Source organism: Vipera berus, assembly GCF_964194415.1.
Source record: "Vipera berus genome assembly, chromosome: 15".
Classification (NCBI taxonomy): Eukaryota; Metazoa; Chordata; class Lepidosauria; order Squamata; family Viperidae; genus Vipera; species Vipera berus.
The window spans coordinates 10,705,987-10,729,692 of NC_138218.1; the positions used below are offsets into that span (position 1 = coordinate 10,705,987).

The 23,706-nt window shown below is 42.4% G+C and overlaps 1 protein-coding gene across 5 annotated transcripts in view; it reads left to right on the forward strand.

Moving 5' to 3' along the window:
• Window positions 1–328: 328 nt before the first annotated feature.
• RALGPS1 (Ral GEF with PH domain and SH3 binding motif 1) overlaps window positions 329–23,706 on the forward strand; it is a 90,994-nt gene continuing 67,616 nt past the window's right edge. For 2 of the 5 annotated variants that reach the window (XR_014028031.1, XM_081339946.1), the window contains exons 1-5: window positions 329–435; window positions 13,269–13,354; window positions 15,262–15,387; window positions 17,435–17,542; window positions 18,177–18,227. Coding sequence is in view for 4 of the 5 variants with exons in the window: in XM_081339946.1 (XP_081196072.1) it covers window positions 15,331–15,387; window positions 17,435–17,542; window positions 18,177–18,227 (216 nt within the window). In the remaining variant the exon portion in view is untranslated. Of the gene's footprint in view, window positions 436–617; window positions 640–10,616; window positions 10,764–13,268; window positions 13,355–15,261; window positions 15,388–17,434; window positions 17,543–18,176; window positions 18,228–23,706 lie in introns of those variants that run through there. The other 3 variants (XM_081339947.1, XM_081339948.1, XM_081339949.1) reach the window with 3 other exon arrangements.

Consider the following 23,706-nt stretch of genomic DNA (forward strand, 5'->3'; position numbering starts at 1 on the left):
GTCCGCGTGGCGCGTGTTTGCGCGCGGGTCCGCGCCTTCCTCCCTCCGCGCCCCCTCCCTCCGCGCCAACGGCCGCCGCTCGCTCGCTCGCTCTTCCGTTCCGTTCCCCCCCTCCCCCGCCAAAGGTTTCTCTCTTGCGCATTCGGGCCTCATTTGCCTCCGCCCGCCCCCCGCGCGCCGCCATTGGCCGGCGCCGGCCGAGCCCGCGCGGGGACTGGGGGGCGGCGCTGTCGCTCCGCGCAGCTGGCGCTTCAAAGCCTCGCCGCCGCCGCCGCCGATTCTCCCCTCCCGAGAGCAGCGCGGGCGGCCTGGGGGCGGCGGCGGCGGCGGCGGAGAAGCCGGCTCCGTCCTTCCCGGGAGGGGCCCGCGCCGGTGGGGGCGGGCAGGGGGCTTCCCTGCCCCGGCCGCCCCTCCCGACCTCCCTCCCTCCGGCAGGTGAGCCGCCTCCCCCTCCCTCCCTGCCTCCCTCCCTCCTGCCCCGCGCTTGACTGACAGGTGGGGAAGGGGGCAATCCCCGCGCGCGGCCCTGCCCCTCCCCGGAGCAGCCTCTTCCCCCCCCCCAGCCACCCCGCCCGGTTGCTCGCCGTCGCTCTCCCCTTCCTGGTTTGCGCGCAGCTTTTGCAGGCGTCTTCGCTGCAGGTCTGTCTCCGCTCGCCCCGGTCCTTCCTCCCCCCCCCGGCCTTCTCTTGCAACCCCCACCCCCACCCGGGACATCCCCTTCCCCTGCTGCCCTCCCGGGGTGGCTCTGCCTTCCCTTTGGCATCCCCGGGATGGAGGGGGGGGAGGAAGACGTCCCACCTCCCTGGAGGAGGGCGCCCCTGGTGGGTTTGAACACTCCCCCCCTCCCCAATGTTTGGAGAGTGGCTTCTGGGTGGGGGAGGGAGGGTATGTGTGGGGAGGGCGGGGGGCGTCACTGGTGGGCTACCTTCTGGATTGCTGTTGTGTGGCGTTGGGTTGGGTTGGGTTGGGTTGGGTTGGGTTGGGTTGGGTTGGCCACACATCTCATCCAAGAGACTCTGGGTGGCTGACAACAGGCCTAATTCCTATTACAGTTATTCTATATTCCAGGGGTTCTCAACCTGTGGTCCACCGACCCCGGGTGGGGGCCCCAATATCATCACAGGGGATCCCCCAGGAAATGTGTTTGAAATCTTGAGTCAAGTCTTGGTGGTCCGTGGCCACACAAGGTTTTTAAAGGGGGTCCGGGGTGAAGAGAAGTTTAGATTGTATTCTTTCTGTTTTTCTTATTTCGGTATTGTGTTGTGAATATTATTTGGCCTTTACGTGTGCTGCATCTGTCTAGGCAGCCAGATCATATGCTTTATTGCTAAGCAGCGCTTGGGGTTCTCAATTTCACCTCTGGCCTTTCTATGCAGCGTTTGGATTATTATTACTTTTTAATTTTTTTTTTTTTAAATGTGATGCATCTAGCTGCCCCATTTACACAAGTGACTCTGGATTCTCGATTTGTGCCTGTATAATAGTTGTATAATAGTTGCAAGCGCAGACTTTGTAGATTTCAAATTAAAGTTTGGGCGGGCAAGGCGTGTTGGTTTAGCTCACTTGGGTTGGTGGGCTTCTGTAGAAAGTGGTCGTGCTGTTTCCTTTGCTTTGATTGGTCCCCCCCCAGCCCGCTCATCCAAACGAGTTTAGTTGGCTTGAATAGCCATAAATGTTATTCTTGCTTTACAGCTAATCCTCGACTTATAACAAGTCATTCAAACTTACAGTGACACTGTCAATTTCATCTGTGGCCTCTCTATGCCGGCTCTTTCTTTCTTTCTTTCTTTCTTTCTTTCTTTCTTTCTTTCTTTCTTTCTTTCTTTCTTTCTTTCTTTCTTTCTTTCTTTCTTTCTTTCTTTCTTTCTTTCTTTCTTTCTTTCTTTCTTTCTTATGTTTATGATTTATATAGCCATCTATTTCCTACAAGTGGCTGTGGGGAGGCTCAGCCAGATGATCTATTTATGTCTGCACGTGTGTAATGTTTGTAATGCAGACTTTCGAGATTTCTGTTGAAAGTCTGGGTAGGTCAGGCATGTTGGCAACTCCCTCTTCTTGGTGGGCTTCTCCAGACAATGGCATTGTTTGTTGGTGTGTTTGTTTGATTTGTGCAGCTCCCCATTTCATCCCAGTGGGTGGTTCACAAAAAGTATTCATGTGATTATTTTCTTTCCCTCTGTTATCTTCGTTTCATCTGTCCAGGCAGCAAGATAGTCTAGAGTCCAATGATTTACAAAGGATTCATATACATGTACATATGTTTACACGTGTTGGTATAGTATTTGCCAGGCATACCACCTAGAGTTCTGTTTAAAGTTTGCGTGGCTGGGGCCCTTGTATAAGACTCTTGGCTTTGTGGATATCTGTCTGGCATCTTTGCAAACCCCAATATCAAATAGACCAGCAAGAAATGTAGCACCCGTTTCCTTTATTAATAAAGAAGCCTTTCTAGATTGTTAATATCGCATGTGGCTTTTGTATGCCCTGTTTTATTTATTTATTTTGGTGATTTACATGGCTGCCCATTTCGTACAAGAGACTGTGGCTGCATAGAACAATATAATACATACAAGCAAGCACTGCGGCACAGTTTCCCAATATTATTATTATTATTATTATTATTATTATTATTATTATTATTATTATTATTATTATTATTATTATTATTATTATTATTTATTATTTATTATTTCTCTATAAACTATATAAGTCTATATCTCCCATAAGAGTTTCTGGCTTCTCAACATCAAATGTGGCCTTCACATCTGCTATTATATATTCACGTGTGGATGCAATGTTGATAACACACATGTTACAGCTGCTTTTGTGCCTTTCTGTATTGTGTGTGTCTCATCTATATATAGAACTCTGTAATAGATGCAGGAAAGCTTCGTAGCACACATCTTTTTTCCTAATTAGCAATTCTGGTTTGTCAATACCAGGCACTGCTTTTATAGGTGGTATTGTGTATTTGTGTGTGTGATGTGGTGCAGACTTTTATAGACTTGTGTGGTGAATTGTTTGCTGTTCTCTTTTATGGGTGCTGCCCCTGTGCATGTAGCACTATTATACACACAAGCAAGGTTTGTGGCACGTGCTTCAAATATCTCCAATTAGTCTTTCCGACTTGTCAACGTGTGCAGCTATACAGGAAATCCTCGGCTTATGCGCACTGTCTAGCCCAAAATTCATGTTGCTAAGTGAGGCATGTGCTATGTGAACGTTGCCCCATTTTACAACCTTTTCTGGCCACACTTTTTAAGTGAATCACTGCACTTCTTACGTTAGTAACACGGTTGTTAAATGAATAAATGGTTCCCCCATTGATTTTGTTTGTCAGATGGTCACCGGTTTTAGTTCTGCTTTAGACATGACAGCTGACTGGGTGACTTTGGGCCAATCGCCCAGAGGTTGGGCGTTCTAGTCCCGCCTTAAGTATGACAGCCAGCTGGATGAGTTTGTCTCAGCCCGGCCCACCTCACAGGGTTGTTGTGAGGAAAACAGGAAGAGGAAGGTGTATTGGATATGTTCCCTGCCTTGAGTTATTTGTAAAAACAATAAAGGCGGAATACAAGTAGATATGTTACAGGTAAACAGATTAGATCATAATATATGATCTAGGCCGCACCTCGTTCCCTGTCCATCCCAATGAGCCCATTTGCCTCCTGGGAACTTTAAAGCTTAAATTGCTTGTTATACGCTTCCTTAGGTGTCCTTTAACTCCATCTCTGTGTGTGGGGGGGGAAAACCCCATTATTTGTTATCTTTTTCTACATTCATGGCTATAGAAAGAGCATCAAGTCAGTTTGCATCTGTTTTATGCACCGGATGCATGGATTTGCATTTTCCTATTTGTTTTCTAACATGACTCTGCAGAGTGCAGGATTGTTATTTCTGCACAATGTTTGCCAGTCAGTCATCTTGACTGTGATACCTTAACTTTTGTATCATTCCGGTGACTAATAGCAATACTGTGTTTCAGCTATTGTTTTCAAGAAGTTTGGGAACAATCTAGAGACAAGCCTAGGAAACAAAAACACAAGATATTTGTTAGGGGGACCGGCAACCTTTTAAAGTGTCAGCTTGAATTCTTTGTTTAGACTAGCGCATAGGAGATCTCTGCTGTTGTACTTACATTTTTATTCCCCTTTCAAGAGTGAAAAATGTGTATGTTGATTAGCGGCATATTCTTAACGGAGGCCTAGAATCAAAGTCACGTGAAGTATTAGTACCGCTTTATAAAGCCTTGGTAAGACCCAACCTGGAATCCTGCATCCAGTTTTGGACACCACATTATAAAAAAAAGATGTTGAGACTTTGGAAAAAGTGCAGAGAAGAGCAACTAAGATGATTAAAGGCCTGGAGACTAAAACATATGAAGAACGGCTGCAGGATTTGGGAATGCAGGGGGAACATGATAGCAATATTCCAATATTTGAGGGGCTGTCACAAAGACGAGGGGGTCAAATTATTCTCCAAAGCACCTGAAGGTAGAACAAGAAACAACGGATGGAAACCAGTTAAGGAGAGAAGCAACCTAGAACTAAGGAGGAATTTCCTGACAGTGAGAACAATTAATCAGTGGAACGACTTGCCACCAGAAATTGTGGGGGCTCTTATCACTGGAGGTGTTTAAGGAGAGATGGGACAGCTATTTGTTCTGAAATGGTTTAGGGTCTTCTGCTTGAGCAGGGGGCTGGACTAGAAGACCTCCACGGTCCCTTCCAAATTTGTTCCAGTTGATTGATTGATTGATTGATTGATTGATTAAGAGGAGCATTTGGAAACAGTAGATCTAGCTGCTTCAACTTGTACTGTTGTTCTGCGATTAATTTTGTGCACATAGATTGCCCTTGACTTACAACGTTCCTTTAGTAACGGCGCTGAAAAATGTGATTTAAAACCGGTCCTCACAACTTAACAACCCCCGTAGCGTCCCATGGTCACCTGATCAAAGTCTGGGCACTTGGCAACTTGCATGGATTTGTAACAGTTGTACCATCCCAGGGTGTCTCATGATCCCCATTTGCAACCTTCCCATCCAATTTCAATGGAGGAAGTTGGATTTGCTGAACAACCACATTGTCCGCTTAACAACCGCAGTGACTCCCTTAACGGCCATGGCAAGAGGGTTGTAAAATTGGGCCCCACTCGCTTCGCATTTGCCCTGTTTAACAGCAGGGCTTCTGATCCCAGTGATGGCCATAAGCCAAGGGCTACTCCCCAGATCACTTTAAAGCATTGAACCTTTTGATGTGTTTCCTTAAGGCAACAGAAATAATTCGAATTTTATTGAATGTGCAGCGGTAGGCTGGTAATGGCTCTAATGGCTGGAATTTAACAGTATTGGACGGTTTGCATGTTTGTGTGTCTGTCGACTGCAGGTTTGAAAAGAAGAAACTCTGGCAGAGCTTCAGTTGTGTTCATTCTTAAGAGACCCAACTGGATGAATCTGTGATGGAAGATGCACTTTCCAGCGTGCTAGAATTCGAATTCAGAACATCCTGAATTCGACTCATCCAAATAACACTTCTTTTACCTTATTTATCGCAAAGCATCTGGAATCGGTTCAGGACAATAGTTTTATATTTCAAATAATAATAATAAAACAAAAAGCAATGGGAGGCAGGGTGTGATAACACATTTCGTTCCAGTGCTTGCTTACAAGAAAGGCTACCTAAGTACAGTTTTTGAAGGGAGCCTTTAATTTAGGGTTTTGTCAATTGCGTGTTTTTTAAGTTGAATGCTTAGCAGTTTGCAGTGGAGGGTCGCTGCCTAAAATAGCATCAGTAGGAGTTACACTGCAGAGCTTCAAATAATCACAACCAGCATTTTGAAATGTGTCTATGCATGAATATATATTTTCTCCTGAGATGGGAGGAAGAGAGGGAGGGAGGGAGGGAAGAAGGAAGGAAGGAAGAAAGGAAGGAAGGAAGGAAGGAAGGAAGGAAGGAGAGGGAGGGAGGGAGGGAGGGAGGGAGGGAGGAAGAAAATGTATATATACTAGTAGGCTTTGATATGTGAAAGAATGGTTGATGTTTGTTGACAAGGCACCTATTTTATAAATGGGGATATTTTATGAATATGAATATCATTATGAATTAATAGTTGTGAATGCAAGGGTGCTAAAACAAGGTGGGGAAGCTGAACATTGTAGATTTTTGCCTGCATTTTGTTTTGTGTACTCTTCCTGTTGTGAGGCAGTGGAATGACGTCAAGATTATCTGTCTTTGAATATAGAGAGTGCTAACTAGAGGCATTGGAGCTGTAAATTTAATACTGGCACGACTGTGATTTGTGAAATAAATTGCCTGCCATGTTGAAGATAAGTTACTTGGTTTGAGTCTGATTGGGAGGCGGGGGGGGGGGGGAGAAAAGGTCCCACATTTGTGCTTTCAGGGTAATGTCTAACATCAAAACAAAACGATGAGTAACCATCACTCATATTACAGAGTGATTGTGCCATTATACACTTTGTATTTGGTTCTGAAGAATTGAGCACATGAAAGGCTAATTATGCGTAGATGGCTCCCTGTTGCAAATATTCTATATTGTGAAATATGAGTACTATCCGGGGAGGTTCACGGTCTGCAGAGCGAGCAAATAAAACAACATGTTATAGCACGATAAATTTTGCAACGGGCAAATGTTATCTCGTGTAAAGGAGCGCCTAAAATACAATGGATCCTAGAACTGTGAAATCTGTCGTTTTGTAAGCAAATATCCGTAAGGCTGAAATTTGAGATAATCTCCCTTGCAGCTGAGTTCGTTTACTTGGAAATCACCAAGGGATTTCGCTTAAGTTTTTCTCAGATAGAGTCGGGACTGCTGTGAGTCAAAACTGGCTTTAAATCGACAGAAATCTACTCATTGGAAAATTCCAGTGGAATTGAGGAGAGTTGTTTAGTTGTGTTTAGAACCAGAATGTAGGAAAGCTCTGTACGACAGCAGTCTTATTTCTTTTGCGGGGAGCTTGTTAAGTTAAACAATGTACAGGTAGTCCCCGACTTACGACAGTTCATTTAGCAACCGTTCAAAGTTACAATGGCACTTGAGAGCTTTTTTTTCACACTTACGACTGTTCCGGCATCCTCCCGGTTACGTTATCAAAATTTGGACGTTTGGCAACTGGCATGTACTTATGTCGGTTGCGGTGTCCTGGGGGGGTGTCACGTGATCCCCTTTTGCTAAGTCGAGGACTATCTGGACTGCAAACGGTGGTGGTTTCCACTCTTCCCCTTCTTTACTATTGACATTCTCAGAGCTCCGGGTGTTACCCTAGCTAGCGCTATAATAATAAAAGGAGATATTGATCATATAGGCTCTTCCTTATGGGATCAATACTTCAAATGCAGCCATTCAGAGTAGTTAGATAGATGGTGCTATCCCTTTGGGTAATATAAATGTAAATTAATTGTCATTTATGGCCGTACGTTACTACACACGTGAGCTTTGCCGCTGCCGTTAAATCAGCCGCAAAATACACAAAGAATGGGTTATACAGATCCAGACATACTTTGCTGAAATTGGTGACTGAGCCCGCCTGGGTTTTTGGTACCCGGTCACCAATGGATGACCTTGGGGGTGAGAAATCAAAGAAGGCCACACCTGGAATCACATGACCCCGGGACACAGCAACGGTCATAAGTATGAACCAGTGGCCAAGCATCTGAACTTTGATCACATGAGCGTCGGAATGCCGCAGAGGCCATAAGCGTGAAAAACAGTGACAAGCCCCTTTTTCCCCCAGTGCCGTCGTAACTTTGAACGATCGCGAGGACTATCTGTGAAGGGTGCCTCAATCTTCCCCTGAAAGTTAAAAATAGGGTAAATGGAATAATAAACTGAAAGGCACCGAGTGTAACATTTTCACAGCCCTGGTTACCCAAAAAAACAACAACCCGCCAGATGTCTGCAGATCAGGCGATTCAGTTCGGCTCGACTAAATAGGAAGATTAGAGAGGATTATTTGAAACCTTTACGCAAGTAAACCATTATTCGGGCACCTGTGCAGCTCGGAAAAGGAGAAACTACTCATGGCTCAGAAGGACTGCCCTTTCTTTGCAGCTGCTCCCACTGTGCTATTCATAGAGAGCTGCTGACACGGGCTGTTGTCATAAATCTCTATTTTTCAAGCTGCGACTGGCGGGCCTGAGGTTGCATTTTTACAGGGGAAAATGCCATACATCAACCCCATCTTATTACCCCGGCCTTAATAATTCCTCAGAAAGCCATTGTGAAAGCAATTGCTTTCTTTTTTTTTTAATTTGGCTGGCTCGCTACGTCATAAATTCTCGCTCGCTCTGACTTCCTTGGCGTTCGAAGCCCAGGTAAGCTGCCAGTTTTTCGATCTCTTCCCAACCTCTGCAAATGTTAAAAACATCCACCTCTAACAACACCGTTACAGATGCCCTCAAACAGCTCTCTTCCCTTTGGACGATGATAGTATACCTATCGGACAATAGATATGTGGCTTGATTAATTAGGCGATTGCTGGCGTAATGTTCGACGCCGGCCTTCTGCAGGAAAAATTCCATAGTTGCGTTTTCTCGTTCCTCGGTTTGCAAATCTAGGCGAAGATGGGCCTCCAGGTAGGCCGTGATCTCACTCTTGCCCACCAGCTCTGTGAAGGCAGAACTAGAATTTGGACCTTCAGATTCTGAATCTGCTGTCTTCCCGTCGAGCTGTTGATCCTGGTGACTGGGGAGAGATTCCAGCTCTTTTGGATCTGATTTGAAGAGCTCCCTACAGACATCAGAAGTGTCCCGCTGGACAACGTTGGTCATCTTCTGGCATAAAGGTTCCCGTGGTTCAGGGACTGGATTGGCGGCATCTCCCTGACTTTGCTCCTCAAGCTTTTCTTGGCTTCCTTCCTTCTGAGATTCTACTATGAGAAACCATTCTTGGTCCCTTTGACTTAGCCATAATCCGGCCATTGCTAGATCATCCGAAGCCGTGTCATAATAATGGTCCGTCTGAGTGACTGTCTCCACGATCTTGGCACCGACCATCAGTAGTTTAGCTATGCTGTCTTCTGTTACCCAAAATTTTTGCTTCAGCTGGACTTTGGGCATCTGGAGAAATTCCTGCCTTGCTTCCATGTTCCTGGAAAACAGCAACATTCTGAAATAAGGTTTTTAATTTTTTTAAGGATTGGGGTTGCTATAGTAAGCAGCCAAGAATGAGGAGAACCAGAGGTTGGTTTTTAGGGATCTTTTTTTGTTACCTTTCCGGCATATGAATGTGTATATATGTATTTAAAATATTTTGTATAGCTGCCCGTTGTGTGTTACTCTCTGGAAGTCTCAAAAACTAATTGAAACAATGGGCAACGAAGGAATACATTTTCGTTTACATTTCTTGGAGTTTTTCTAGCCCTCTATGAAATTTTGGGGGTTTTTTTGCGGAAGTTTCATTACCCAACTAGGGAACATCATCAGTGATATATGAAAGGGAATTAGGCTTTAATTAAGCCTGCTAAGGAAACAACATTTTGTTTTTTTGTTTTTTTGTTTTTTAATGAGAAATCCATAAAAGTACTTGCCAATGGCCACCGTCTTTCCCAAAGCTGACATGCTTCTTTTGTCAGGCAAATTATAAAGTTTACTGACGGTAGTAGCATCATAAGAACAGTTTCTAAGCACGTGAAAAGGAAGACAGCCAGACAAGTGAAAAATGTTGGGCAGATGGATCTTCCAGACACTGAGAAGACAAACAAACTTTGGAGGCCTTAACAAGACTAGATAAGATACAGGACTTTATTTAGATTGGCTTTGCTAAATCTATATTGGCATATTCCTTCAAGTGAGAAGGACTTGTCGAGTGGGCTATAAAGATCAGCCATCAAATCAAGGAACCTTTCAGAAAATAGGTGATATCGGGCTGTTAGAAAAGCTAATTCTCCTTTATAAACATTGAGAAACAAAGTACATAACTGACTAATTTTTATGTCATGGTTATTTTGTCGTGTTTATTCTTCCTGTTCCTGTTGGCCACAAGTTGAGAGCGGGGCTAGGTTCCCATTGAAATAAATATATGAACAAATGGTTTTAAAGTCACCTTACCTTGTCTCTCTCTTCCCAAGATTCAAGAAGGAAGACAACCTTTCGTAATTGTTATTTTTCTTGCCTTAATTCGGGTTTTGTAACTTTTCTTGCTAATGGTCTCCTTCAAAGCAACTTCCGTGTGCCTCGCTTTGTTTACCATGAATGACTGCTTTGAATGACCATGACAACAATGGATGTAGCAACAGCTTGTAACTACTATTAGTAGAAAAGTCATGGGCGATTGAGGTTCTGCCAAGAGTTTTAGACTTCTATAGTTTCCGGTAACTATGCCTTGCTCAATTGGGATGTCACAACAAGCAAAAGCACGCAGGGCCGAACTATTGATTCTTTCGATTTTCAGAGCAGTCGGTATTTAATTCCGGCATTGAGAGCCCAGGTTTCCATAAAATATGCTGATCCCTCAGCGTTATTCCCAACAGATCTGAAGATTGTGAAGAATTCACCCAGGATTCTGAATAGTTATTTTTCTCGCGGAATGTCTGGTAAATAACTCAGCTCCATTCTTACTGATAAATGGGAGACGAAAAATTAATGTGCGTTCCGTGTTTATTCGCACAGACCTTGCAATGTGGTTTGCTAAAAATGTGTTAAGGGAACAAACTTGATGTTCTATTTTTTTTCAGAAAAATCTCCAACCAGGATTGCTTTTTTTTTTTTTGCCCCCCTATGACTGTTCAGCAGCTTCACAAACAGATGGTTGGTAATGTGTTTCTGGCTTGGATTGCTGCAGTTAATGATTGTGAGGATTGACTTGCAAATTATCAATTGTTTACCAAGTAGTCAAGGAGATGGGAACATTAAGGCAGGAAATCTGATCCCGGTTATCGTCCGGTTTTTATAGCAAATTAATAATTTGGTTGGAAAATTTAGTTAAATGCTCTCCTATTGCAGGTGATATTGGGTTAGGCGGTTCTAAGGTGGGAAAACCTAGACCAGGTGTAGCAACAGTTTGATTCCCTATGAAGCGAGTCTTTAATTAATGTGCTGTAGAATTAATTTAAAAGGATGGGTACTTCGTTTCTATGTGTGTGACTTTGAACTGTTTCAGAAAGGCTCGTCCTTCAATTAGAACATAGAATACCAGAGTGGGAAGGGACCTTGGAGGTCATCTAGTCCAACCCCCTGCTCAGGCAGGAAACCCTATAGCGTTTCAGACAAATGGCTATCCAATCTCTTCTTAAAAACTTCCAGTGTTGGAGCATTCGCAACTTCTGGAGGCAGGTTGTTCCACTGGTTAATTGTTCTCACTTTCAGGAAATTTCTCCTTAGTTCTAGGTTGCTTCTCTCATTAATTAGTTTCCATCTGTTGTTTCTTGTCTTGCCTTTTGCTGCTTTGGAAAATAGGTTGACCACCACCCCTTTCTTTGTAGGAGCCCCTCAAATATTGAAAGACTGCTATCATATCTCCCCTAGTCCTTCTTTTCATTAGACTGGACATACCCAATTCCTGTATCCGTTCCTTGTATGCTCATGTAAGTCCAAATTAAAGAATAGCGCAGTTAAAGAAAAAAAGATGCCTCTTTTCTTTAATTCCAAAGCTCAAAAGCATCCATTAAATGTGACTGACTTCTTGTCACTGAATCCATTTTAAAAACAGAGCAGAAGAGTCTTAATACCCAGTAACAGGCGCAAACTGTTCGCACGCTTCTCATAAATTCAGTTTCCAGGAAACCGATGGATCGAGGGAAAAGTTAACTCAGCTTAATAATCAACCGCCTTTATGGTTTGCGCACTCGGCTTCAAATTAAAAGCAAATAAATAAAAGGCACGTCGTTTAAATCAATTTTTCTACGTGGCTGCTAAGAAGCTGAAAAAGATGCAGTTCATCTTCTAGCTTTGGGATATATTTGGAAAAGGGGGTGGTGGTGAAAATAAGGCATGGGCATATCCCCTGAGAGGGACAATAATCTGTTTTGTCTCTAAATTCTGAAAACAAGTGGAGGAATTTTGAAAGAGCGTCTCTGGTGTTGATTCCGTAAGACGTAAACAAGCGTAAAACTCCTTGTACACACAAAGTTTGGAGCAAAAAGCCGATTACACAAGACCTTCAAAGAATTTCGTAGATAGTTGCGCGGGTCCAGGGCGTAGCGGTTCGAAGTGTGTGAGTACGTGCGTATGTTTTCATGTCTTGGTTCTAGAGGAGTGAGAGTTAGCGGCCTTCAATTAATACAGGCAGTCCTCTACTTACAAAAGTTCGTTTAGTGAACGCTCAAAGTTACAACGGCACACTTACAACTGTCGCAGCATCCCCGTGGTCCCGAGTTCAAAACTCGGAGACTTGGCAACTTTTTTCCCCCTCCCCCACTGAAGTGAATATTATTCGGTCTGCCTCTGAGAATTAAGAAGGAAGTGATTTGAATTCCACCAGAGATTGGCTTGTGATGTTAGATGTATATGATAGATAAGCTCTTTGTAGGGTGTCACTTTGCTCAGATGTATAAGAAATATTATAGGCGCCATGTTCTTTCTACAAATACGTCTGATTTTTTTTAAAGAGCCAGTTTTTAAAAAAACACACACAAGCCATGCACACAATAGTTGATGGCGCGTACAATGGTTTACAGAGTATTTTAGGGACAAACAGATATCTGTCCTCTAGGCAACTCACAATGGATGTTGTTGTCTTTTCAGTGCCATTTATAGCTGGCTGCCTGTCTCCAAAAATCCGATATAGTAGTCTTGTTATCCCAGATATTCAGGGGAAGAAAGAAAAAAAAACCTTCTAAGTCGTTTTCTTCTTCTAGTGCCAGTAGACAGCAAAATTTTCACTGCAAGTGATTTATTAAAGACTGAGGTTCAGCAATAATCAGTTATGTTAATTTTGTATCTTGAATTTACTTAATAAATCTGTGCTTCAGGCCAAGTGTTGTTACTGATTTCTTCCTACAACCCAAAGAGAACAGAATAGAAATTCTTTATTGGCCAAGTGTGATTGGACACACAAGGAATTTGTCTCCGTTGCAGAAGCTCTCACTGTACATAGAAACAACAAGAGTAGAGTAGAGTAGAGTAGAGTAGAATAGAATAGAATAGAATAGAATAGAATAGAATAGAATAGAATAGAATAATAATTTATTATCATAAAGCTGGAACTTATGAAAAACTCTTTCAACTTTGCTGCGAACGGCTGTTCTTCTGCCTTTGCAATCTAAGCAAGAGAAAAATGACAGCTCTGTGTTGCATCTTAATTGTCTTTTTCAGAAAAGCCACTTCTGAAAGATGTGCTGCAATGTCTCGCTGGCGTTTAATTGCCCGTACTTAAAACTGAGAAGGAAAATTCATTATGGGTAAGTTTGATTTGTCATGAACGGAAGCAGGAAAGATTTATGAATGTGTAACAAAATCATATAGGGAAGGATTGGAATCTTCCTGAAATAAAGAAACAGTCCTTGACAGACAACTTACTACTTATGGTTTGGTGACTGTTCAAAGTTACAACAACAACTTACTTAACAATTGTCTTGCTTAGCAGTGGAAGCTTTGGGCTCCACTGTGGTCTCAAGTGCAAGCACTTACCTATATCAATATCTGAAATATTTGAATAATGTGTACCTTTTCATATGGGGATCTATATTTTTACATTAATTACTTTAGAAAAATCTACAGACGGAGATCCTTCGCAGCATAGAAAAAGGAAGGATATTTTCAAATTTCATTCTTCTGTGGGTCATTATTAATGACCTTTCTTTGTCAGAAAAGACAATTAAAATTTTGCTCCCAGTGTTTGACCTTGGAGAATAGGGTGTGTTACATTCATGTTTTCTGTTTTACACATCGTTGAAATGTCACAATATTTCTCAGAGAGTGGATTCAGTGGGGCAGGGATGATACGAACGGTCAAGTTCATGAAATGATTTTGAGTTCTGGTATTTTTTGCATTTTCTATTCACTAGATGGCACTGCTGAATAGGTTATGATTCTAGGAACACTGGTACTTTGTATTAATCTTGTAAAATACGGCAAGGATTTGTAAAAACAGATTGGAATTGATTGACTGTGTCAAGAAATGGAAAATGTATGTCTCAAATACTCTATCCTTAGTCACGCTTCCAAAAATCCTTCATATTGTATATCAATATCAATATCTGCCTGTCTGTCTGTCTGTCTGTCTGTCTGTCTATCTATCTATCTATCTATCTATCTATCTATCTATCTATCTATCTATCTATCTATCTATCTATCTATCTATCTATCTGAACATCCAATCTTAGTTGCTACGAGTCTTCTATACTATTTGTCTGAAATGGTATAGGGTTACCTGTCTGAGCAGGGGGTTGGACTAGAAGACCTCCAAGGTCCCTTCCAACTCTATCATTATCATTATTATTCTCTGGGACTGACCAAAAGTTAATGCAAACCCCGGGGGAACTGATAGATATAGCTAAGCAGGCACTCTTGCAAAATTCTGGTAATTATTTGGCAAGGTGTCTGTTTGAATAAACTTCTTTAAAGAAGAAAGAAAAGAGACAAGGTTTGCGTTATGTCGACATTTTCTTTTACCCCCAGATTTTTGTTTATTTTTTTTTAAGAGAAAGACTGGTTTAATCTGGTATCTCGTCAAGGTTTCTCTGCGTATAGGATCCTGCCCTGAAAACAATTGCTTTATCGGGGCGTTTTTCAAAGAAGGCTTATCCCAACAATCCAGAGAAGGCCGTTTTTCAAACAATACCAATTTTGAAGCTTGCGTGACAGATAAGGTGGATATCCTTGCGACTCTCCAGGAGTTGAGCCTTTTAAAAAGCTTTCTGCCGAACGCTGGGGAAAATTTTGTTTGTTCTTGTGCAAACTGGTGCAGTCATTAAGTCCCCTTTGTACTTCCTGGGTTAATTTTATCTTTGGAAGCTACAAGGCTGCATATGGAATTTTCTTTGGCGTTCATGGGATGCCCTATTTGTGAGCCCTCCTGCACCAAAAATGAAAAGGGGAAAAAAAAGCAGACATCCGGGAGCCAAAGGAATACTTAGTAAAGCGGTGATAGAAAATCCATATTTTAAGTTTTTCCATCCTTCCGCTAAGCCAGCTCCAACTTGCCTTCCTATGTCTCCACCATCTCATCAATACGCAGATCCCCAACCTTCCTCCTCCCCTTCATCTCCTCCTCCCCAAATTCGCAACTGTTTGCTCCCTCCTCCGTAATTATTGTTATCGTCCGATGGGTGGACTTTCTAAAGCCAACTTCTTCTCATCCTTGCAGCAGTTCTCCCTTCAACCTATAACATCAGCAGTGGTGGCTGAACTGAAGCTCTTGTATTCCGAGAAGAGAATGTATAAATGGAATGGCCTCATGGCCAACCTGACCGTGACCTCCCCCACTCCAGAGGTACCGTTTCCATTCCGACTCGAAACAAACCATAGTTTAGCTGGGCATCTCTAGCAGACGGTCTAACTATTTAATTTCCTCAGCGGATGTAAGAAGCAGTGCTATCCATGCAACGATTCCATTTGTAAACTTAAAACGGTCTTTAATAGGCCAGTCACAGATTTGGGTGGGAAACATCTCGTTTTTCTTGCCCTGGCAAAGGAGTGTGTGGTCCTTGATGCTCTCTGAGCTTGGTGGATTTATTGCAGACATGTCATTACCAACCTAGGTCAGTGCTGGTAAGGAGTGCAAAGTGCCTACTACACTGATGATGTTACCTAGTTTGGTAATGAAATGTCTGCAAGAAGCTCAGAGAGCACCAAGGACCCCATAGTTACAATTCCTTAAAGTTGAGAAGACGTGTTTTCACTAAAATAAAAATTAGGGACTAGAAGAATTTAACCTCCTGATTTAGCCGGATCCCAGCCGTGTTCCTGAAGTGATGGGTCAGATCCTCTGTAACAGTTTCCTTGAAAGTTCACTATTTAATGTCTTCTGCAATGAAGAATAGATTTTTCTCATGTACTTAGAATATTTCCTCCTAAGTGAACAGGATCTATCCAAGGACGAAGACAGGATTTCCTGCCTTCTCATGTCCTGTCAAAAAGGCTTTTTCGGTGACAGATTTAAAGGCCAAATTGCAAACACTTTTCAGATTAGCTAACTAACAGAACCACACAGCTATGAAACAATTCCAGATGTTGCGGGCGGGGGGGGGGTTGGAGGGAATTCTGTGGTGGTTCTCAGGAGCTGACTTCATGGAGGAAGGCATGTTCCTCATCTGGGCAGCTTGATCCCTTTCATGGGTAGCACTGTGGGAATTAAAACAAACATTTATTTAATCAACACATTTACACATACTGCTTGCTGATCGTTTCTTAAACGTTTAAGAGCGGAAAGGATTTTAAGGAAAATTCTTTTTCATATTATGATTATGATCATGGTCATGGTTTGTTTCATCTATGCCAGGCATGTCAAACTGCCGGCCCGCGGGCCGGATGCATCACGACGAAACCGCGCCCTCCCCATTGCTGGCAATGGGGAAAAAGTAACGATACATTGCGTGACGTTGCGAGTTTGACATGCCTGATCTATGCAAATTTGTAAGTCTTGTAAAATATGTTGGTTTCTTCTTCCTCCTTCTCTTTCTCCTCCTCCTCCTCCTCCTCCTGATAGTTAAGGTCATATGGTGTCCAGTCTTTTAGGCCACAAATTAGGTTAGGAAATTTCTACTGGTTGTCTTTACACACTCAAGTTATAGCAATTAACATCTAATGTCTTGCAGATGGAAATAATTTACTGGGCTCATTTTCTCAAGACAGAGAAATTCTTCACATGTTTGTTCAAAAATAGATGCTGTTGCACACCAGCAGTTCAAAGATAAAGTTCCTAGGACTGCAGGCTGGGTCTGGTTTGAACATCAGTTTTGAATATCTTGGTTTCAAAACAGGACAGAATTATTCTGCATACATATTCACACCGTTATGATTTCTTTCCAATCCGTTTCACTGTGTGATTTTTCAGACAATACATTTAAATAGCTGGGATTTTTTTTATGCATTTCTACATTTAGAAGTAGAAGAAGAAGTTGTTTCTGGGCTGGTTGAACACTGTACAATCTTTAGGAGATCTGATATTTAAAGTACAGCTTCTCCTTAGTAAACCTGTCTAGGATTGCAACCTTGCTTTTTAAATACGTCTAGTTAGATTTGCACATAGCACCATCCAATTCTTCTGCCCTTATTTAATAGTACTGTTGTAAATAAATCTTGCATTGTTAGCGTTTAAATAATCATGTTATCCCTGATATTTTCAACCAAACTCCTTAAGCCTGAACAGCTGCAAAATGGACACAATTTGTCAGCAACTCTGTGGATTTTCTTCTCCCGCCATGGAGAGAAATTGCACAGAACAGATTACGGGATTACCTCCAGCTCCATTTTCTAACCTTCGAGCGCAGATACCTCCGGTAGTGAGTTGAGATTCTTTCTCCCCCTCCTCCTCCTAGGGCAGTAGCAGTTCTGATTCTCTGGAAGGACGGAGTTCAGATTATGCACATAAAAGCTACGATGCTGTCGTGTTTGACGTGCTAAAAGTAACTCCAGAGGAGTTTGCGGTAAGTAAAACGGCCGCTTTTCGATGTATACCAAATAGTAGTAGCCATGAGGGCCAGAATAAGTTCCCATTCAGTGGTTAAAGGAATCGCTGCAGCTGGTTGTAAAAATGGGGCAAAACTCACTTAATAAACGTCTCACTTAGCAACAGAAGCTTTGAGCTCAATTGTGGTCCTAAGAATAGAATAGAATAGAATAGAATAGAATAGAATAGAATAGAATAGAATAGAATAGAATAGAATAGAATAGAATAGAATAGAATAGAATAGAATAGAATAGAATAGAATAGAATAGAGATGAAAGGGACCTTGGAGGTCTTCTAGTCCAGCCCCCTGCTCAAGGGGAGTCGAGGACTGCCTGTACAGAGTTCCAAAAATATTGTAATAATTCCTAAATTAAGTAATTTGGCATGCCCTTTGCCTCCTAGGCAGCCGTAAATAAAGGACATTGTCAGCTGCATTTGAGGATAGGTGAGGAAAATCAAAATGTGCCCTCTTGCCAATTGGTGTCAACTCAAGTTCCTTATTCGGTGCATCACAACAGGCTATGAATTTAGATACCAGAATGGACTTGCCAGTCTTCAGTTTTTTCCCCCCCCAAAGTGTATAATTGTTCTTCCTTTCATTTTTGTCACAGAGTCAGATTACGCTGATGGATATGCCAGTATTTAAAGCTATACAGCCAGAGGTAAGTGCCCTTTTAACACAAGATGCTGCTCTTCGTAAAGAAGAACCCTTAGGCTCCAGTTTGTTAGGTTCTGGGTTTCTTTAAAAAAAGAACAACAGAGGTTCACTCATATCCTAGCACATTATATTCTGATGGAAGAGAATATTTATAGTTGAACGGTGGGGTCCTTAGCGCTCTCTAAGCTTGGTGGTTTTCCTGCAGACGTTCCATTACCCAACTAGGTAACATCCTCAGTGCTAGAAGAGAGTGGAAAGTGCTAGTAGAGAGAGCAAACCTCACTCCCTGCTAGCTCTGATGATGTTACATAGTTTGGTAATGAAACGTCTGCAAGAAAAACAGAGGTGGGGGAAGGAGTCATCCTTGGCGCTCTCTGAGCTGGGTGGTTTTCCTGCAGACGTTTCATTACCCAACTAGGTAACCTCCTCAATCTGCAAGGAAGCCACCAAGGTCGGAGAGCGCCAAGGACACCACATTACATCCTTCGGTTTCACGGAAGTCTCTCTGCCTTCCATTCTTAACATTGCTGCCCTCACAAGCAATTCTCTGGGGCTGACTTTTCATAAACAGCTGCAAGAATTCCAGTTCTCTCCACTGATCCCACCTGGATGATAACGTCTAAATACCAGTTGATTAAGGAGGGACCTTGAGACGGTTCAATTTTCTTGGTTCTCTTCAGAGAGAAAGCTTCATAACCTCGCTGGGTTTGCGTGTGACGTGAAGCTGTCCCAGCATACTTCATTTCACGTGATCTCCAGCCCTGTTCAAAACCGAGTCCTCATCTCTGTCCGATTGTGTGTTGTATACAGTAGCTGTGTTGACTTCACTTATATAATTGCTGGGCTGAAGCGAGCCGGAAAGCAGATGCCACATTTATTTCAACCTCCGCTAGGAGAGCAAGGACTGTATGCCTGTCAAAACATTTGTTATCCAAGCTTCCTAAAATACCCTTTCTATAGGTCCCATATGTTTGACCGCTCAACTAAAATTTGGCAGAAGACAAGGGAAAAAAAGTGGCAGATGTTGTAATACACAAAGGCTGGGTTTTTTTAAAAAAAAATTCACTGAGAAATAGAAGAAATGGTGTTTTTTTTCCTTTCAAATTTCTGGTAAATGTAGCCAGAACATTTGATATATAATTGTTTATCTGTAGTTTAATAGGCAACATATGTACTGTGTCCCCAGACTAATTAGACTGGGGATGATTATGTTGCTCACTTTTCCAGCTGGCTGTTTTAAAACTCTGCCTTGAGTAAAAGCTCTAATCTTCTCGGAAGTATTATTCTTGAGATTGGGTTTTCAGTAGTGATAATCTTGTTGGTCAAACCATGTGATCGAGTGTCAGCAATGTTTGCGAGGAGGAGGAGGAGGAGGAGGAGGAGGAGGAGGAGGAAGAGGTCGTCCTTGGTGCTCTCTGAGCTGGGTTGTTTTCTTGCAGACCTTTCATGACCCAACTAGGTAACATCGTCAGTGCTAGAAGGGCTTGGGGTTTTTCTGTCTGTTTATATTCTACTGGCTTGCTAGGATTGAATTGAATTTAAATTTTATTGAATTTATATACCGCCCTTTCCCGTAGGACTCAGGGCGGTTTACAGGGTACTTAAAACAACAATACAAAAATTAAAAACCATTAAAAAAGATTAAATTAAATCCCTGAAGAAATATAAAAGCCCCAATTAAAACTCTCAGCCTGGGCCAGAAAGCTCGAAGAGCCAGGTCTTCAGGTCCCGGCGAAATGAACGAAGGTCGGGGGCAGTCCTAAGCTCCACGGGCAGCTGGTTCCAAAGGGCAGGCGCACCCACAGAGAAGGCCCTCCCTGTGGGAGCGCACAGGACGATGGGAAATTGACGCTGGCAGCAGGTGTTCCCTTAGATAATCCGGGCCCACGCCATTTAGGGCTTTATAGGTCATCACCAGCACCTTGAATCTCACCCGGAGGGCAACCGGAAGCCAATGCAGCTCGCGGAGTAGAGGTGTTACATGGGAGTATCGGGGAACCCCCATCACAACTTGCGCGGCCACATTCTGCACCAGCTGAAGCCTCTGAGTGGTCCTCAAGGGCAGCCCCATGTAGAGAGCGTTGCAGTAGTCTAAACAGGAGGTCACGAGCGCATGAGTGACTGTGCATAGGGCATCTCGGTCCAGGTAGGGTCGCAACTGGCGCACCAGGCGAACCTGGGCAAAAGCCCCCCTGGTCACGGCTCCTATGTGATCCTTCGTTAGGCTGTGTACTGTTGGCAGTTCCTTGATTGGGGTATGTTTACTTCTTGATTGTCGGTCTGATGTTAATCTTGATGTTAATCTATGCTCATCTGGGTGTTGATTGCTGGCAGGGAGATGTTCTGGTCTTTTTGTTCCCTCTTTGGCTTGCTGTTCGTCTCTTGCACAGGGCGTAGATACTGTTTATGTCTACGTGTCTATTGATGGGCAATTGTCAGAGTGCCAGGCTTCTAGAAATTCCCTAGCATTTTTGGAATTGTAACGTTTGGTGTCTACCAAAGACTTGCTATGACTTCTTGAAGGAATGGCTTGGAAGAAGCTCCTCGTTCTTAAAAGCCGTGATCTTCACATTAAGTTGTGACCTAACTAACTGAAAAAGGGAGAGGACATATTCTTAGATGCTCCTGAATAAATGGCTAAGTTAAGAGAGATCACCTCAAAGTAAACTCTGCAGAATTTATGGAGAATTTAGGGTTGCATCAGCTAAGCTTAGCCACAGAACTACTGTTGATTGAGCCATTTCCAAGGCTTACCCTCGTCTGAATCCATCTGGATCATAATTTGAGCTCCTTGTGTAGTGAAGTGGCTTAGTCCACTCAGAAGATGCTTCCAGTATGACCCTGCTCTTCTGTTTGCCATGTGTGCGGAGACATTTCCCTAGATTTTACCGTCCTCTTCTTTAGCTTTTCCAGTCTTCTACCCTTGTTTATGCAGGCTGGATTAGAGTCTTGGTGGTTCAGAATAGAGAGAATAGAATGGAATGGAATGGAATAGAAGTAGGAATAGAAATAGGAATAGAATAGATGTAGGAGTAGGGACGCAGTGGCTGAGCTTGTCGATCAGATGGTCAGCAGTTTGGCGGGTTGAATCCCGAGTGCCGCGTAGCAGAGTGAGCGCCTGTTACTCGTCCCAGCTTCTGCCAACCTAGCAGTTTGAAAGCACGTAAAAACGCAAGTAGAAAAATAGTCGACTGAACATCTGGCTGTAGCCAAAGAACTGAAATATTGTCATCTTCTTGACCAACAGCCATTTGCCCCTTTCCTTCCCTTTTTCGAAGGATAAGTCAAAATCAGCAGTTTTCACTCAGGCCTTTGACATTTTCTAACGCTTGAACCTACCGACATTCCAAAGAACATAAAACTATGAAGCCCTTTGGGATGTTTTATGACTTTAATGAGTCCAATATGTGCAAACGTGAAGAGATTTCTCTTTGAACCCAAGAAAGCGAACGATGGCAAATTTGTCGGGATTTAATTCCGTGACCCACACTGGCTGCGTTTTGGAGATGACCAACTGCTTAATACAGTTCCTGATTTTTCCCCCCCAGCACAAATAGGTCCAGTTTAACACAGGTTGGTTCTGTCGTACTTTATTCTGAAATACAGTAGATTAAGACGGAAATGTTCTAGATTCGCGGTTCTCAACCTTTTCTTCACCACGGATCTTCTTTAAATACCTTTTGTGGCCATGGACCACCAAGACTTAACTCAAGATTTAAATCATAACATTTCTTCAAGCCTTCGCAGACGCCCCCCCCCAAACCAGTTCAGGCCCACGGGACTAGATGATCAATTTTTAGAACCGAAAAAGTTTTTCCTAGGGCCCTAGGCTGTTCCATGGGATTTGAAAGAGACTCTTTTTGCTTACATAACTCAAATATGTTATTTTAAAATAAACTAATCACCCTCATTGGAAGGAACACAATTGCTGTGATTATTCTTGGACATTTGCTGCTGTTAAAACTGTTGCATTAATCATTGGTAACTCCTGCTATTGTTCACGGGAGAATAATCAGAATAATACACTAAATCTTACTTGGGAAACACGGTCCAACTTCAAAAAAAAAATAAGGATGAAACTTCCAAAGAGAACAACTAGAAAGTGAAAAATCGGCTTTCGTATATATGGGAAGGAAGAGGTTGCTACATTAATAGGTAGTGAAGCAAAGTATCTGTGAAGATCTCGTGTTCATTGACTCAAATAATATTGCTGTGTTAGATGCTCAGGTTGTCTGCCAATCCTCATTCTTTAAAAGAGCACTGGGAAAATTAAAAGCAACTTTGTATGCATTTCCTACGGTAGCGTAATAAGGCTTAAGACCAGATGGCATATACATAAATATACAGCTTTTGTATGTATGTGTGGTTGCATGCGAAGATGATAGATAGATAGATAGATAGATAGATAGATAGATAGATAGATAGATAGGTAGATAGATAGATATGGATGGATGGATGGAGAGACAGGTTGAGTGCATGATAGATAGAATAGATAGATGATAGATGAATAGATAGATGATAGATAGATAGATAGATAGATAGATAGATAGATAGATAGATAGATAGATGATGGTGGGTAGGTGTGTAGATAGATAAATAGATGATAAATCAATAGATGACAGGATGGATGGATGGATGGATGGATGGATAGATGGATATTGTCCTTAACACAGAATAAGGAACTCCCTTTCTTACACATATTGGTAGGTTCTATTAAAATATTAAGAATAATATTAATATTATTGTTCCATTAAAACCTCTTCCTCGTCAATTTAAAATGCATTTTCTGGGCAGAAATACGATTTTTTTTCTTAGTTCATACGGATTGAAATGATCGATGCTTTAACCGATAACTTACATGTTTTTTGTTTCCCCCCCCCCTATTTCTGCTCCTTCTGATTTCATTGACATTGTCACATATAGCAGAAGTAACAATCAATATGCTGTAGAAATGTTTAATGTTTCTTACTTTAATTTTATGAGTATCTTTCCACCTTATATGCTGGGCAGCATATCAATATAATACATGATTATGGTTGTTGGCGGATTCAGCCAGATGTTTAGGCTGGATATGGCATTTTTATCAACATATTATCTTCATCATCATCACCAGCACCAGCACCATTAACTTGGGGAAATTTAGCAGCTTTGTACAGAACGTGTGTTCAGTAAAGCATTTTCTTGCCACTGAAGCTGAGAGAAGAATTATTACCCTGACGGTATCCTAATAAAAACTACAAATCTAATTTCTGTGTCTGTCAGAGGCTTCTCCTTATCTCTGTTTCAGAATAAATAAATGTTTGCAAAAAGATTGTTTGCCACTGCACTCTAATACGAAGCGTAGTACCGGAATACACATCAGAGGCTTTATAGAGTGAAAAATAGCTGAATGGATTTTACAGATATTATTTCTGTTTACTTTCAGCCTCAGCGCATTCAGACCTCGGCAAATTTATTCTCATTACCCTTGTCTTGTTTAGTGA